At 46.2% G+C, this 14004-nt stretch overlaps 1 protein-coding gene across 1 annotated transcript; it reads right to left on the bottom strand.

Moving 5' to 3' along the window:
* Positions 1 to 1485: 1485 nt before the first annotated feature.
* Positions 1486 to 13661, bottom strand: lactbl1a (lactamase, beta-like 1a; the record flags this gene model as incomplete). The annotated part of the gene is made up of 6 exons (XM_080534331.1): positions 1486 to 2464; positions 2948 to 3053; positions 9825 to 10048; positions 12207 to 12364; positions 12561 to 12667; positions 13556 to 13661. 6 exons carry the CDS (start codon positions 13659 to 13661, stop codon positions 1486 to 1488), a joined length of 1680 nt encoding a protein of 559 aa, XP_080390457.1.
* Positions 13662 to 14004: the final 343 nt, after the last annotated feature.

Raw genomic sequence — 14004 nt, 5'->3', positions numbered from 1 at the left:
TTCATAAACATAGACACAAAATATATTTTCAAAGAAGATAAGAACAATATAAAATCACATACAGAGTGTAATGAGAAGGCCCTCTAACATTTTATTTAGAAAAAATATGTTGACACTGCATCACAGCCAAGCAAACAATCACAATAATGCACACCTTCTTGTGTATCATTACTTTAATGCATGTTGGTTACCAAAAGCATTCCTACTGCCATTGACATGATCTCATCCACATTCAAATATTTGAATTGGTCCCGTGGGCAACGAAAAAGCATAACAGCGAGAAGTCTCTGAACACTGTTGAGATTCTGAACTATTCATCAATGTTCATTAGGGATGTGGATGAGACCTCATCCTCCGTATCTGTTTAGAGAACTTGATTCTTGTGTCCGGATTATACGGACAAAAACGGGTGTGATTTAAATTCTTAACAAAGCATTGTGCATAAATTGAGGTGTGCCAGTTGGTCAAATTATTATAATTAGCGATATTAGCAAATGCCTGTCACTATTCCTGTCACTATTCCTCATGAGAAATGCATAGGTCATGTATTAACTGACACACACAAATACAAAATTATTGTACAAATGAGCAAAAACATGAAAAAAATTAAAATAAAAGTGTTTTCATTTTTTTTGCCATATTACGAAAGTTGAAGTGTTGAAGTTGAAGTCGAAGTGACCACTCAATATAACAAACAACAGTTTTAGGATCACTAAATACTTAATAATAAGTAATAGTTAATAATAAAAATAATACTGTATTTAATTTGTGAATTGGATTCACTGTCTCGTCTGCCGTAGGCTACTGGTTACTGGCTACCACATGGCTAGTGGTGTTAGTTTTAGGATGTGTTCAAAAGCAAGAACTGTGTGATCATCCAAATATGTGTAGTTATGTGTTTTTACCATGTTGGTGTTCTATCAGCGTGTTGTGCCTGTGTTTTGATTCAGAGTTTCTCCACTATTTGGTTTGAGGTGGACCGTGGACCAACATTCAAATAAGCATATCTTCTTCAACTATTTTTCACTTTCGTAATCCGGAAATTAAATGAAAATGATCATGAGGACTTGAGGATGTTTTAACCATACCATGTCACATATTACCCCAGTTTCAGAAGGTATGTGCTTTGAGCTGAGAAAAACACGGACTGCTGCAGCTCCATGTCGTTCTCTGGCTTCTTTGAACTGTCTGTCTGAGGTGAACGAGACGGTGTGGGGGAGGAAGGAGGAGGGCACAGCTTAAAGTTCATTTCTTGGATCCAGTCATGGGAGCAGCCACATCGGCCACATCTCCCATTCGTTGACAGACAGCTTTACTAGCCAATGGCACACTTCCTTTTTAGATAATCCTCTCCGATAACAGATGATGTCTGGAAATGATCGGACGATATTCGTATCCATAAAATGTCAAAAATCTGTAACGTTTTTTTCCCGGAATATTTGGCACACCCCTTATGCTCATACACTGACTTCACGCCCCTTATGTTCATACATTGAAGATTGGTCGACTAAAGATCCGTACCACTCTGTAAGTGTTCAGTCCAGGGGAGTCAAACCCAGGTGACACTCCCTTCTTATTGAACACATAGAAGTTGAAGAGCTGTCGGTCCTGGGCCTCTAGAGACACTGAGGCGCTGTTGAACTTCAGCTTGCATGGATACTCCCTCTCAAACATCACTCTGAACACTCTCTCTTCCAGGTATTCTAGTCTGATATTCCTGTATTTGGCCGGTACCAAGGAGTCTACCTGTGGCCCAAACTGATGCATGACCAGCACCCCCTCCAGGTCCACCTTGATCTCGTAGAAGGTCATGTTCTTGTAAGTGAAGAAGCCTGTGTATGGCGCTGGGTCAGGCGGTGGGGTGAGTGTCCGCCGCGAGTCCCGGAAGGCGCTCTCCATGGCAGGGATGAGGTGGCTGTAGGCCTGGGTCACCAGGTCCTGGCCCCCCGGCCTCGCCCCGGCCATCAGCACCACCAGGCCCAGCCTCAGCCGAGGCACCAGAGAGAAGGTGGCCGCGTAGCCGTCCAGGTCCCCGTCCTTCCTCAGCACCTCGTAGGCCAGCTGCTCGTTGGCCTCCCAGGGCGTGCCGGTGTAGTTGGCAAAGTAGCCGGTGTGGCAGCGGAGCAGAGGGGTCAGCATGGTTTTCAGGGTGTCCTGGCGAAGAAGAGGATGACGGGAGGCACCCAGCAGAACCATGGCCAGCTTGGCCATGTCGGCTGCTGTGGAGTACATCTGGCCCGCTGGGCGGTACCAGCCCAGGTCGTAGAGGGGCGCAGGCTGACCGCTACTGTACACGCCCACCGCCATCTGGCTTTGAATGTCGGGGGTGATGTTGAAGCCTGTGTCTTTCATCCCCAATTGGCCCAGTATGTTGTCAGACACCCAGCGCTGGTAGTCAGAGTTGGCCACCCTCTGGGCCAGGATGTTAGCCAATAAGGAGAAGGCCACATGGCTGTAGTGACATCTGGGGAGAAGGAAGAGGAAATGTCACAGTAGGGCTGGACAGTATGCCCATCACATTTAAGATCCCGGAAAATTCACAATGACAGCGTAAGAGGCAAAAGTTCTTGTTTCTAGTTACCCTTTAATCATATTTCGAACATTATTTATAAAAAAACGGGGGGGAAAAAGGCATTAATACAGTCAACATAATATGATATTTAGGCAATATCACCCAGCCCAATTCACCACCTATAAATGGTACAAATGAATGAATGAACAAATGAAATAACAAATGAATGAACAAATAGTAGATGGGTGCATGTTAAGGGAATTTATCACATATCAGAACTAGGACAAGGAGTATATTGACAGGACACAGGATATTTCCTGTTTGGGTCATGTCATAAGGAAAAACGTCCAACTGTATTCCTAACCTTTGCATCATAGCTGTTTGAGAAAAAGAAGCACAAAGATGGGCATTGAGTCAGAATGAGGAGGGTCTCACTTGGTGCCAGGGTCTGCCACTAGGATATCGTCTTGGAGCAACTCAACAGCAGCCTCTGTGTCACCACCCCAGAGGAGATTAGTTGCCCGAAGTCGTCTTGGTAAGCCTAAAAGAATAAGAAAATAAGATCAGTTTTCAATATAATATAATGTAAAGACAAACTTCCTGTATCCTGTTGTCTTAGGAAACATATGGATGTAAAAGCCTAGGAGTACACTTGAGCTAGCTAGACATGAGCACTTGGATGAAGCGTACAATGTTTACTCGTGCTGTCTATCTTTAACCCAGAAATCATGGGTCAAATTAGTAGAAAGCTGTATGAGTGCTAAGCACCAAAGGCAAGATAAATTATGAAAACAGGCTAAGAGTAAGAGTAAAAGAGTAGCTATTTATGATAACCAACAGCATCTCTCAAACTGGTACGAAAACCTTCCCTAAAGCCTCCTTATAAGGCAATGACTACAGATCACGTCCAACTTTCATTGGTTGGTATTTGATTGACTTGAATTTGATTCGATATCAACCAACCCTTGAAACCCTGGTATTGATGTTTGGGTGAGAAAAATATTGGTTATACAATGTCATTGCACTGTACAGCCGTGCCATTTTACCTACTAAAAGAGCCGCCTCTTTACAATGCTCAAGCTGCTATTTACACACAACGACCACTAGTTGGCCACTTGTAAATTGGCTTGCTTCCTACACAGAAAAACGTCAAAATAGCTTTATATTAGCTTATCCTGATGTGATTTCGAAAATGTAAGGATACTGGGTGGTAGAACGCACATATCTAGGAAAAGTCATGAAAGGAGGGTCCTGAAATTTCATCGAGTATAACATTTAACATGTAACATATAACATATAACATTTTCTCACAGTCAAATGACCCCTCATGGCTGTTCTAGTGTTAATCCTGTCATGCTGCCATCCAGTCAGAGAGCATCTGGTTTGGCAAAAGGCTAAGAAGGCAGAGAGCTGATTACCTCTCTGGGGTCAAGCCTGTAGATTCCTCTCCATATGCACGCATATAAGCTGAGTTCAGGTAAGGTAAAGTATGTTCAGTCAACTAGTCCAAACAATCAGTATCGGACATAGACCTACTGTAGGTCTTTACCTTCCACAACCAAGAGAGCCCTCGCCTCTCTGATTCAGCATCGATACAAGATGGCGCCGTCCATGGCAGCTGTGGTACTGTGGAGTGTTGTTTGGTGTGTCTGTATGTCTGGATTTGTGTTCTGTGACATCTCTTATACAAGAGAAGAACTCTTATGTCTCAGGGATTCCACCCCCTTGGACATTGTTCCTATTTTTCTCACCCGATCTACGGAAGTGCTGGATATCCTGATCCGAGGAACCGCAATCTTCACCCAGGCTGTGAGGTGGCTGAGACGACAGCGGGGGAAGAGAGCTGGGGCTCTCGCTAGACTGAGAAGACGCGGCTCCCGCACTCCACTCCCAGGAATATTTCTAGCCAATGTGAACTCCTTATGTAATAAAATGGACGAACTCCGGTGCCTGGTTGCGAAAAGCAAGGACTACAACTCTTCAGCAGCTTATGCCATCACGGAGACCTGGCTCTCTGAGGACGTCCCAGACGCAGCAGTACAACTGGAGGGCTTCCAGCTGTACCGAGCCGACAGGGATACACTTTCGTCCGGAAAAGTCTGCGGAGGTGGGGTATGTTTTTTCGTTAACGAGTCCTGGTGTACTGACGTGACAGTGATTAAACAACCCGTGAGTTCAGCTCTTTTATTCTTGCTTGTGTGTACATCCCACCAGACGCTGCTGTCGAAGAGGCACAGAGCGCATTAGCTGAGCATATTATGGAGACTGAACGTTTATATCCGGACAGTGCTGTGATTGTGTTGGGGGATTTTAATAAAGCAAATCTGAGTGCCCAAATATCGGCAGCAGGTCAAATGCCCCACTCGGGGGGAGAGGACGCTAGACCACTGCTACTGTACCATCAAGAACGCCTACCACGCTGTCTCCCGAGCTGCGCTGGGCAAATCTGACCACGACATTGTCCATCTGATCCCATCCTACAGGCAGAGACTAAAAGTGTCAAAACCTGTAGTTAATCAGCGTTTTCCAAACTGTGGGTCGCGACCCCCTAGTGGGGCGCGGGGGTACTGCAGGGGGGGCGCAGAAATAATGGGAGGGGAAAAAAATGCACACACAAGAGCTGTAAACAAACACTGCTTGCTTAAGGTTACCATCAGGGGTGTTGTGGGCGTTGGATGATAAAAATGAGAACCTGAATGGAGCGCAGGCCATAAACTGTAACAAAGAGGCAGCGAGGGGGCTCCATTCACGTCATTGACGCGCGCTCCATTCACGTCATTGACGCGCGCACTCCCTCCTCCAGCTATCTAGCAGCAACAACAACAATGGATACGTTTATGAAAGAGCCAGAAGCTAAACGAAAAGCGAAGGAGCCCATGACAAACGTCCCAAAGCCAAAGTCAAGAAAGTATGACGATACATACCTCTCCCTGGGCTTCACGTCTAATGTGGTCGGTGCGGAGGAACGACCACTGTGTGTCCTCTGTCTCAAAACTTTAGCGGCAGAAAGCATGAAGCCTAGCAAGTTGAAACGTCACTTGGAGACCACACACCCGACTGATGTGAAGAAGCCCCTCGATTTCTTCAAGAGAAAACTCCAAGAATACCGTGGTCAGCAGAGCCGTTTCGTTAAAACAGCATCTGTTACGTCTAATGCTCAACTTGCCTCCTACAAAGTGGCATATCGTATCGCCCAGTCTAAAAAACCACACACCATCGCTGAGGAGTTAATACTCCCTGCTGCAATAGATATGGTTTCACATATGATAGACGAGGCAACAGCCCAAAAACTCAAAGCTATCCCCCTGTCAAACAACACTATTGCGAGACGCATCAATGACATCTCAGAAGACATGAAAGAGCAGCTTGTTGAGAAAATAAAAGACCAACGCTTTGCGCTCCAGGTAGACGAGGCCACAGATAGTAACAAGGACTGTCTGTTAATAGCGTATGTCAGATACATTGATGCGGAGGGTTTGAGCGAGGATTTGCTATTTTGCAACTATGTCCCAAACAGAGCAACAGCTGATGAACTGTTCAAAATCATAGACAAATACCTGAGTGAAGCCGATCTGAAATGGGAGGACTGTGTGGGGATATGCACCGACGGTGCCCAGGCCATGGCAGGAAAACGGGGAGGGCTCCAGACGCTCATCAAGCGCGTTGCACCGAAAGCAGTGTGGACTCACTGCATAATACACAGGGAGGCACTCGCGTCAAAGCAGCTGAGTCCAGAGTTGAATGGCGTTTTGTCTCATGTTATCACCACCGTCAATTACATAAAAACAAGACCACTGAAAGCTCGCATTTTTTCCGCTTTGTGCGAGGAGATGGGCTCCGAGCACACAGCCGTGCTATTTCACAGCGAGTCGCGTTGGCTCTCTCGCGGAAAGGTGCTGTCCAGGGTGCTATCGCTGAAAGATGAGATCCGAATCTACTTGGAGGAGGAAGGGAACGAACTTGCCAGCAAGTTTAATGATGAAGACTTCCTCATGAAATTGGCCTACCTAAGCGACATGTTTGAGAAGCTCAATGAATTGAATCTACAGTTGCAGGGCAACAACACACACCTTCCACATCTGGCAGACAGGATACAATCTTTCACACGGAAACTGGACATGTGGGGCAGGAGACTTGAACAGGGGGACATCGACTCATTTGGGAATCTGAAGGCATTCATCGAGACCAATGAGCTGCAGAGCACAGTGGTTCCATGTATGAGAGAGCACATCTCAGCCCTGAAACAAAGCTTCCAGAAATACTTCTCTGTGGATGACAGTGCCAAATACGACTGGATTAGAGATCCATTTGTTGCACCACCACCTGCCATGTTCAGCACTGCGGAAGAGGAACAGTACATCGACATGACTTCAGAGTCAACCATGAGGCTGCAGTTCACATCCACGACTTTGGCTGGGTTTTGGATTGGAGTGGAGAAGGACTACCCTCTCATTGGACAGAAAGCTGTGGGAATACTGCTGCTTTTTGCAACATCGTACCTGTGTGAGATAGGCTTTTCTGCTGTTGCTGCTATCAAAAGCAAATACAGGTCGAAGTTGAACATTGAGAATGAACTGAGAGTGGCAGTCTCAAAACAACAACCCCGCTTTGAGAAGATTTGCAAGGCAAAGCAAGCACACACAAGTCATTGATCGTAATTGTGATAGAAATGTGAGGAGTAAGAATAGTGATGCAGTAGAAATTAGTTAATGTTGATATGTTGAATATTTCAGTGGCACAGGATCATTTGCCAAGCACTTATGTTCCTTTTCAAACCATAATAAAATATAAAACTATAGTTGGATATACTGTATGTGTCTTGTTATTATTAGAAGAGAAAATGTAATGTTTTTACAACTTTATACAATTAATTATCAATCTAGGTGGGAACCGGGTTAGGGGGGGCTCGAAAATATTTCCAATTACCCAAGGGGGGCCTGATTGAAAAAGTTTGGGAACCACTGAGTTAAGTCGTTCAGAACATGGGACAGCGAGGCTAAGGAGAAAACCAGCGCCTGGTTAGAGCGGGCTGGCTGTGACGAGGGCTATGTGGAGTGGGCGGGGGCTGAGGCCGGTAACGACTTGGATGCGTACACTGACACTGTGACGTCATTCGTCAGCTACTGCGAGGAAGCGTGTGTTCCAACTCGGACCAGGGTCAGTTATAATAATGACAAACCCTGGTTCACAGCCCAGCTCAGAAGGCTGAGGTTGGAGAAGGAGGATGCCTGGCAGAGGGGTGACAAGAACAGGTTTAGAGACGCCAGGTACAAGTTCGAGGCAGCTGTTAAGCTAGCAAAACATCGCTACTCTGAGAAACTGCAACAACAATTCTCAGATGGCAACGCTGCCTCTGTCTGGAAGGGTCTAAAACAAATGACCAACTATAAACCAAAACCCCCTCAGACCACAGAAAGCACTCTCCTTGCAAATGAGCTGAACAAGTTTTACTGCAGATTCGAACTACAGTCTGCCCCCTCTACTACTGCCCCCCCCCCCCCCCCCTCTCCCCAACCTCCCCTCCTCCTCCCTTCTCTCCCCTGAGCCCCACCCCCTCTGCCCGCCCACAGTCTGCCCCCTCTACTACTGCCCCCCCTCCCCCCCCCCTCTCCCCAACCTCCCCTCCTCCTCCCTTCTCTCCCCTGAGTCCCACCCCCTCTGCCCGCTCACACCTCTCTGTCTCAGAGAGAGAGGTGAATCGCCTGTTCAAGAGACAGAACCCCCGGAAGGCGGCCGGTCCGGATGCTGTCTCACCCTCCATGTTGAAGTTCTGCGCTGACCAGCTGTCCCCTGTGTTCAGCAACATCTTCAACTCCTCCCTGGAGTGCTGTCAGGTACCAGCCTGCTTCAAGACCTCCACCATTATCCCTGTCCCCAAAAAGTCGAGGATCACAGGCCTGAATGACTACAGACCCGTTGCCCTGACCTCTGTAGTCATGAAGGTCTTTGAACGCCTCGTCCTTGCCCACCTAAAGTCCATCACAGACCCTCTCCTAGACCCCCTGCAGTTCGCGTATAGAGCCAACAAGTCCGTGGAGGACGCGGTCAACATGGCCCTACACCATGTCCTAGAACATCTGGACACGGCCGGGACCTACGCCAGAATCCTGTTCGTTGACTTCAGTTCGGCATTCAACACCATCTTGCCACCCATACTGGAGTGTGGGCTCTCTGCACTGCAGGTGCCTGACTACACCTGCAGGTGGATCACGAACTATCTGTCCAACAGGACCCAGCGGGTGAAGCTCGGGAAGTCCATCTCTGAGCTGAGGACCATCAGCACCGGTTCCCCGCAGGGCTGCGTCCTGTCTCCCCTCCTGTTTTCCCTCTACACCAACTGCTGTACCTCCAGCCACCAGTCGGTCAAGCTCCTCAAGTTCGCGGACGATACCACCCTGGTAGGGCTCATCTCCAGGGGGGATGAATCTGCTTACAGGAGCGAGATTGACTTGGTGGTCTCCTGGTGCACCCGGAACAACCTAGAGCTAAATGCTCTTAAGACAGTGGAGCTGATAGTGGACTTCAGGAGGAACCCACCCCCTCCCTCTCCAATCATACTGGGAGGCACTCCAGTCACCACAGTGGAGTCATGCCGCTTCCTTGGGGTGACAGTCTCTCGGGACTTGAAGTGGGGGCCCCACATCGACGCCCTCACAAAAAAGACCCAGAAGAGACTGTTTTTCCTGAGGCAGCTCAGGAAATTCCACCTTCCTAAGACCACGCTGGTGAACTTCTACACGGCCATCATTGAGTCCATCGTCACCTCCGCCATCATCATCTGGTTCCCCGCTGCAGCGGCCAAGGACAAGGCCAAGCTGCAGCGGGTGATACGCTCGGCGGAGAGGGTGATTGGCTGCCCTTTGCCCCCCCTTGAGGCCCTGTTTAAAAATAGGGCTTTGGGGAGGGCCAGGAAGATCATGGCTGACCCCGCACACCCAGGACACGGTCTCTTCGCCCCGCTCCCCTCAGGCAGGAGGGTGCGGTCCCTAAATACTGTGAAGGCCCGATTTACAAACAGCTGCACTGTCTTGCACTGTCTTGTCCTGTCTTGCACCTGTCCTGCTGTAAACCGTGCTCCATGGTACCAAACCAAATTCCTAACATGTTTACATGTCATGGCAATAAAAGTCTTCTGATTCTGATTCTGATTCTGATTTTAAAGGAAAGATTTTGTTTGTCTGAATACTGTATCGGTGTCTGTTATGCACTGTACTGTGGGGACTGTGCTGTTTGTGTATGGATTGTAATGTCTCATGCCATACTTGACATTGCCTTGGAAGAAAACAATGTCATTCTATTCTATTGTATTTACCAGAGAGTTGGCTGGCCATCCTACGCAAGGTGAGAGAGGGGAGGCGGGCATGGGTTCCTCTGCCATCCATGGGCACAGGGCCTGTGTCCAGACTCTTTCCCAGCGGGTTCTTGATGGTAAAGTTCTGGGCGTACTTCTCCAGAGGGTCATCCAAGTCCACCTTGCCCTCCTCCCATAGTTTGTACAGCATTAGCACAGGGAAGACCTTCGAAACACTCGCGATTCTACGAGGAAACATTCAAACTGTGTGAATTTCGACCCAAACTGTCAGTACGGTCTCTATAGCATGGTATAGGGTCAGCCTACTATTTTCTTACGTAAAGCTTATTGCAACTGACCACAGATATGTTATCAGGCCAATTCAGTTTGCTTCAACAACCAAGCAACAAAGAGCAGTGCACAACAAAGAGCGTCACAACGAAGAACACTTCTAAGCTAGTACAGAAGCATAATTGTTGCTGGTTTTGAGTGGGTTAATAAATGTATCAATACTTGATTATAAAAGTAGTATGTATATTTAATTCAAATCTCTATATATTTATATTTATTTTCATTGAATGGTGTTGTCACACTGTCACTAAGTCTGGTGAAAGGGACAAGTCGGCATCCGATTTAATATTCGGACTTTTATTTACAAAAAATGTAAATACATTTCTGCGTTGTTGAAAATCAATGACACACTCGCTATTCAACTAACACAGCTTGTTTTGTGAGCCTGCTAACAATGTAAAGTAGTGTTATAGTGAACGAGGTAGTATTGGGGATTACTCACCGAATTCATTGCATTGCAGTATTTTGGTATGACTAGCGAGTTTGTGTTGTGATTTTCAACGTTGAAATGTATTTCCGTGTTTCAAAATAAAAGTCTGAACATTTTGATTGGTTGCCGACTTGTTACCCCTTTCACCAGACCGTGTCACAAATGTCAAGTTCTGGCTTTAGATAGCTCTACAAATCTCTGAAACTCTTAATACGCCTCGTAGCACAGAACATTGTGTAACATCACTTAAAGGATTTTCACATTTTCACTAGACGCTCTGTGCCCTCATCACTATCCAAGGTACCCAAAGTGACGTCTGGAGATCGTTAATGCATCAGTGTAACAATTGTATTAGATCAATACCAATCATAGAGTAATTAACCGCTTGTGTTTAGTTAGGACTTCACAATCATTAGAATATCTAGAATACATCATTGGTGCAACTGTAAAAAAAATCTAACAAATCTTGCATCAAATGTGAAGTACTTATGCTTGATAAAAATCAAGCAAATGTGTCAGTTAATCTCCATAGACAAATCCGTCCGCTCTTATGCTCCACCATGCAAAACACATTCAAAACAAATATTGATGTTGTCTACTGGCTTATGAAGCATTCCAGATACCCACAAAAGTCTTCCTAATGTCTGTAATTAGGGAACATGTAATTAGGGAACACCTCCCAAAATAGTGGTTCTCAAGCGGGAACCAAAAACTAGAACCATGACGTCGTCAGTGGGTGTGTCATATGTCACATTCTACCCAAAATGTTCAAGAAGTCAACAAGACTGTACACCTGGACACAGATGACTCCTCAGCTCACCTGTACACAGATGACTCCTCAGCTCACCTGTACACAGATGACTCCTCAGCTCACCTGTACACAGATGACTCCTCAGCTCACCTGTACACAGATGACTCCTCAGCTCAGCTCACCTGTACACAGATGACTCCTCAGCTCACCTGTACACAGATGACTCCTCAGCTCACCTGTACACAGATGACTCCTCAGCTCACCTGTACACAGATGACTCCTCAGCTCACCTGTACACAGATGACTCCACAGCTCAGCTCACCTGTACACAGATTACTCCTCAGCTCAGCTCACCTGTACACAGATGACTCCTCAGCTCAGCTCACCTGTACTCAGATGACTCCTCAGCTCAGCTCACCTGTACACAGATGACTCCTCAGCTGAGCTCACCTGTACACAGATGACTCCTCAGCTCAGCTCACCTGGACACAGATGACTCCTCAGCTCAGCTCAGCTCACCTGGACACAGATGACTCCTCAGCTCAGCTCACCTGTACACAGATGACTCCTCAGCTGAGCTCACCTGTACACAGATGACTCCTCAGCTCAGCTCACCTGTACACAGATGACTCCTCAGCTCAGCTCACCTGTACTCAGATGACTCCTCAGCTCAGCTCACCTGTACACAGATGACTCCTCAGCTCAGCTCACCTGGACACAGATGACTCCTCAGCTCAGCTCACCTGTACACAGATGACTCCTCAGCTCAGCTCACCTGTACACAGATGACTCCTCAGCTCAGCTCAACTGTACACAGATGACTCCTCAGCTCCGCTCACCTGTACACAGATGACTCCTCAGCTCAGCTCACCTGTACACAGTGTACTCGTTGGGTAGAGGTGACGAGGGATCACTCCCGTTCCTTTTGCCAAAGTTTCCGTTCCACAAGACAGAGTCATTGTAGACCACGATGGCAGACAGAGCTGGTAGCCTTCTGTCATCAATGCTTAACCTCAGGAGTGTGTCTATCTGTATGGGGAGAAATCATTAAATCACATGTATTACATTATATCTGATGGTAGAATATTTCAAAAGTATATTTCAAGAATATATCAAAAGTTTCCTCATACAGTATGTACTGGGATTACAGGGGAGTGTGTTCAAACACCAAGACATCTCTTTAACATTTAATTTCCAATTATCTTCCCCAGACTCAAATCTTGACCTTCTCTAAAGCCTCTTTCAGAGCTGGGATGGGATGCTCCAGGGCTACTGGCTCAGGGAAACGAGGGCACATCTGTTCTTCTTCCACCTCCTTTCTTACAACAGGGTCTGCAGACAGTAAGAGAGAGGGAGGTACTGTACATTGCAGTGCAATGTTTATTGTAACAAATAGAGCAACAGGTACACACAATGTTATATCAATGTCACTCATTTTCAGTTTGGGCTTTGACTGAAAGATATTATTTGTGTAAAACACTATTCACTCAAATGTAGTGTTTGCACATCCAAGAAAATACAATAGGTGCAGGTTAGGAAAAATAACGTATCCACTCTTTGAATGTGAGCTATATCGTATATCCTTAACTCTTGTCTTATTAAATGTTTTATCTATTTACTTCTTATATTTGCTTTTATTCATTGTCAATTACATTTTTCTTACTATGCTCCTCTTGCTGTATTTTTTTAAATAATGTATGCAAAGCACTTTGAATTGCCCCTGTTGTATGAAATGTGCTATACAAATAAACTTGCCTTGCCTTGCCTTACATCCCATTCCAGTCGTGTCAATTTATGGTTTATTTAATATACTCTGTGCCACACATGGAAGACTATGCTTGATTAGTTGCCATGCCTTGTTGGTACAGTGTTTGGTACAAGAACACCCACCTTTGCACTGTACACCTCCACCCCCTCTCCCCTCCCACTGTTAAAGCCTGCTTTAAAGGGCCTGCTAATCCTCCAGCCTCTACGTTAAGCTTGGTGTAATCCCAAAGCAGCCCCTGCAAATGAGCAATTAAGCCAAAGAGGCTAAGGAAGCCAAATGTCTAGTTCCAGGTTTAAATCTCATGTATGTATATGAATGTGCATCGTCTATGTGGCATAGTGGGGTATACCTCTACCATCTTGTCATTCAGTACATCCAATAATTGCTCTTAAGTAGGAAGATACATCCTAAATGTAGACAATGTGTTAAAGGAATGCTCTTGTCAGTCATACCTGTTGTTAATTTGGGCTTCCTGTACTCCCATAGGAAACACCCAGTCATGACCAAGGAGAGGAGAAAGAAGACAACCATGCCCAACGTGGTCCATTTCACCTTCATCTTGCTGGTATTGTGGTCCTCAAATATTTAGGGCATGTTGGAAAATACAACTGAGTTAACTAAGTGAACTACAACTAAGTTAGCATTCGGTCATCTAACAGATACTGTTTCTCTCATTTCAACAGGATGTTGTTGACTTTCAGGCTCTTGTTGGCAGTTAAAAATATAAAAAAGATAAACATCACAACTCAATCCTCAATAGCCTGTTGTTGCATGAAGCAGAATGAGATGGTAGGAGGCTACAGCACAACACCGGTCAAACCTCGGTTCTTGGTCTGGTTCTCATGTGACCTGTTGACTCAGTTGTACAGGTGCGCAGCCGACTTACCTCCTCACTTGAAGG

This window comes from Nansenia antarctica (assembly GCF_963989245.1).
Source record: "Nansenia antarctica genome assembly, chromosome: 6".
NCBI classification, from domain to species: Eukaryota; Metazoa; Chordata; class Actinopteri; order Argentiniformes; family Microstomatidae; genus Nansenia; species Nansenia antarctica.
Note: the sequence above shows the minus strand (reverse complement) of the source record. Positions and strands in the feature narration are given on the sequence as shown.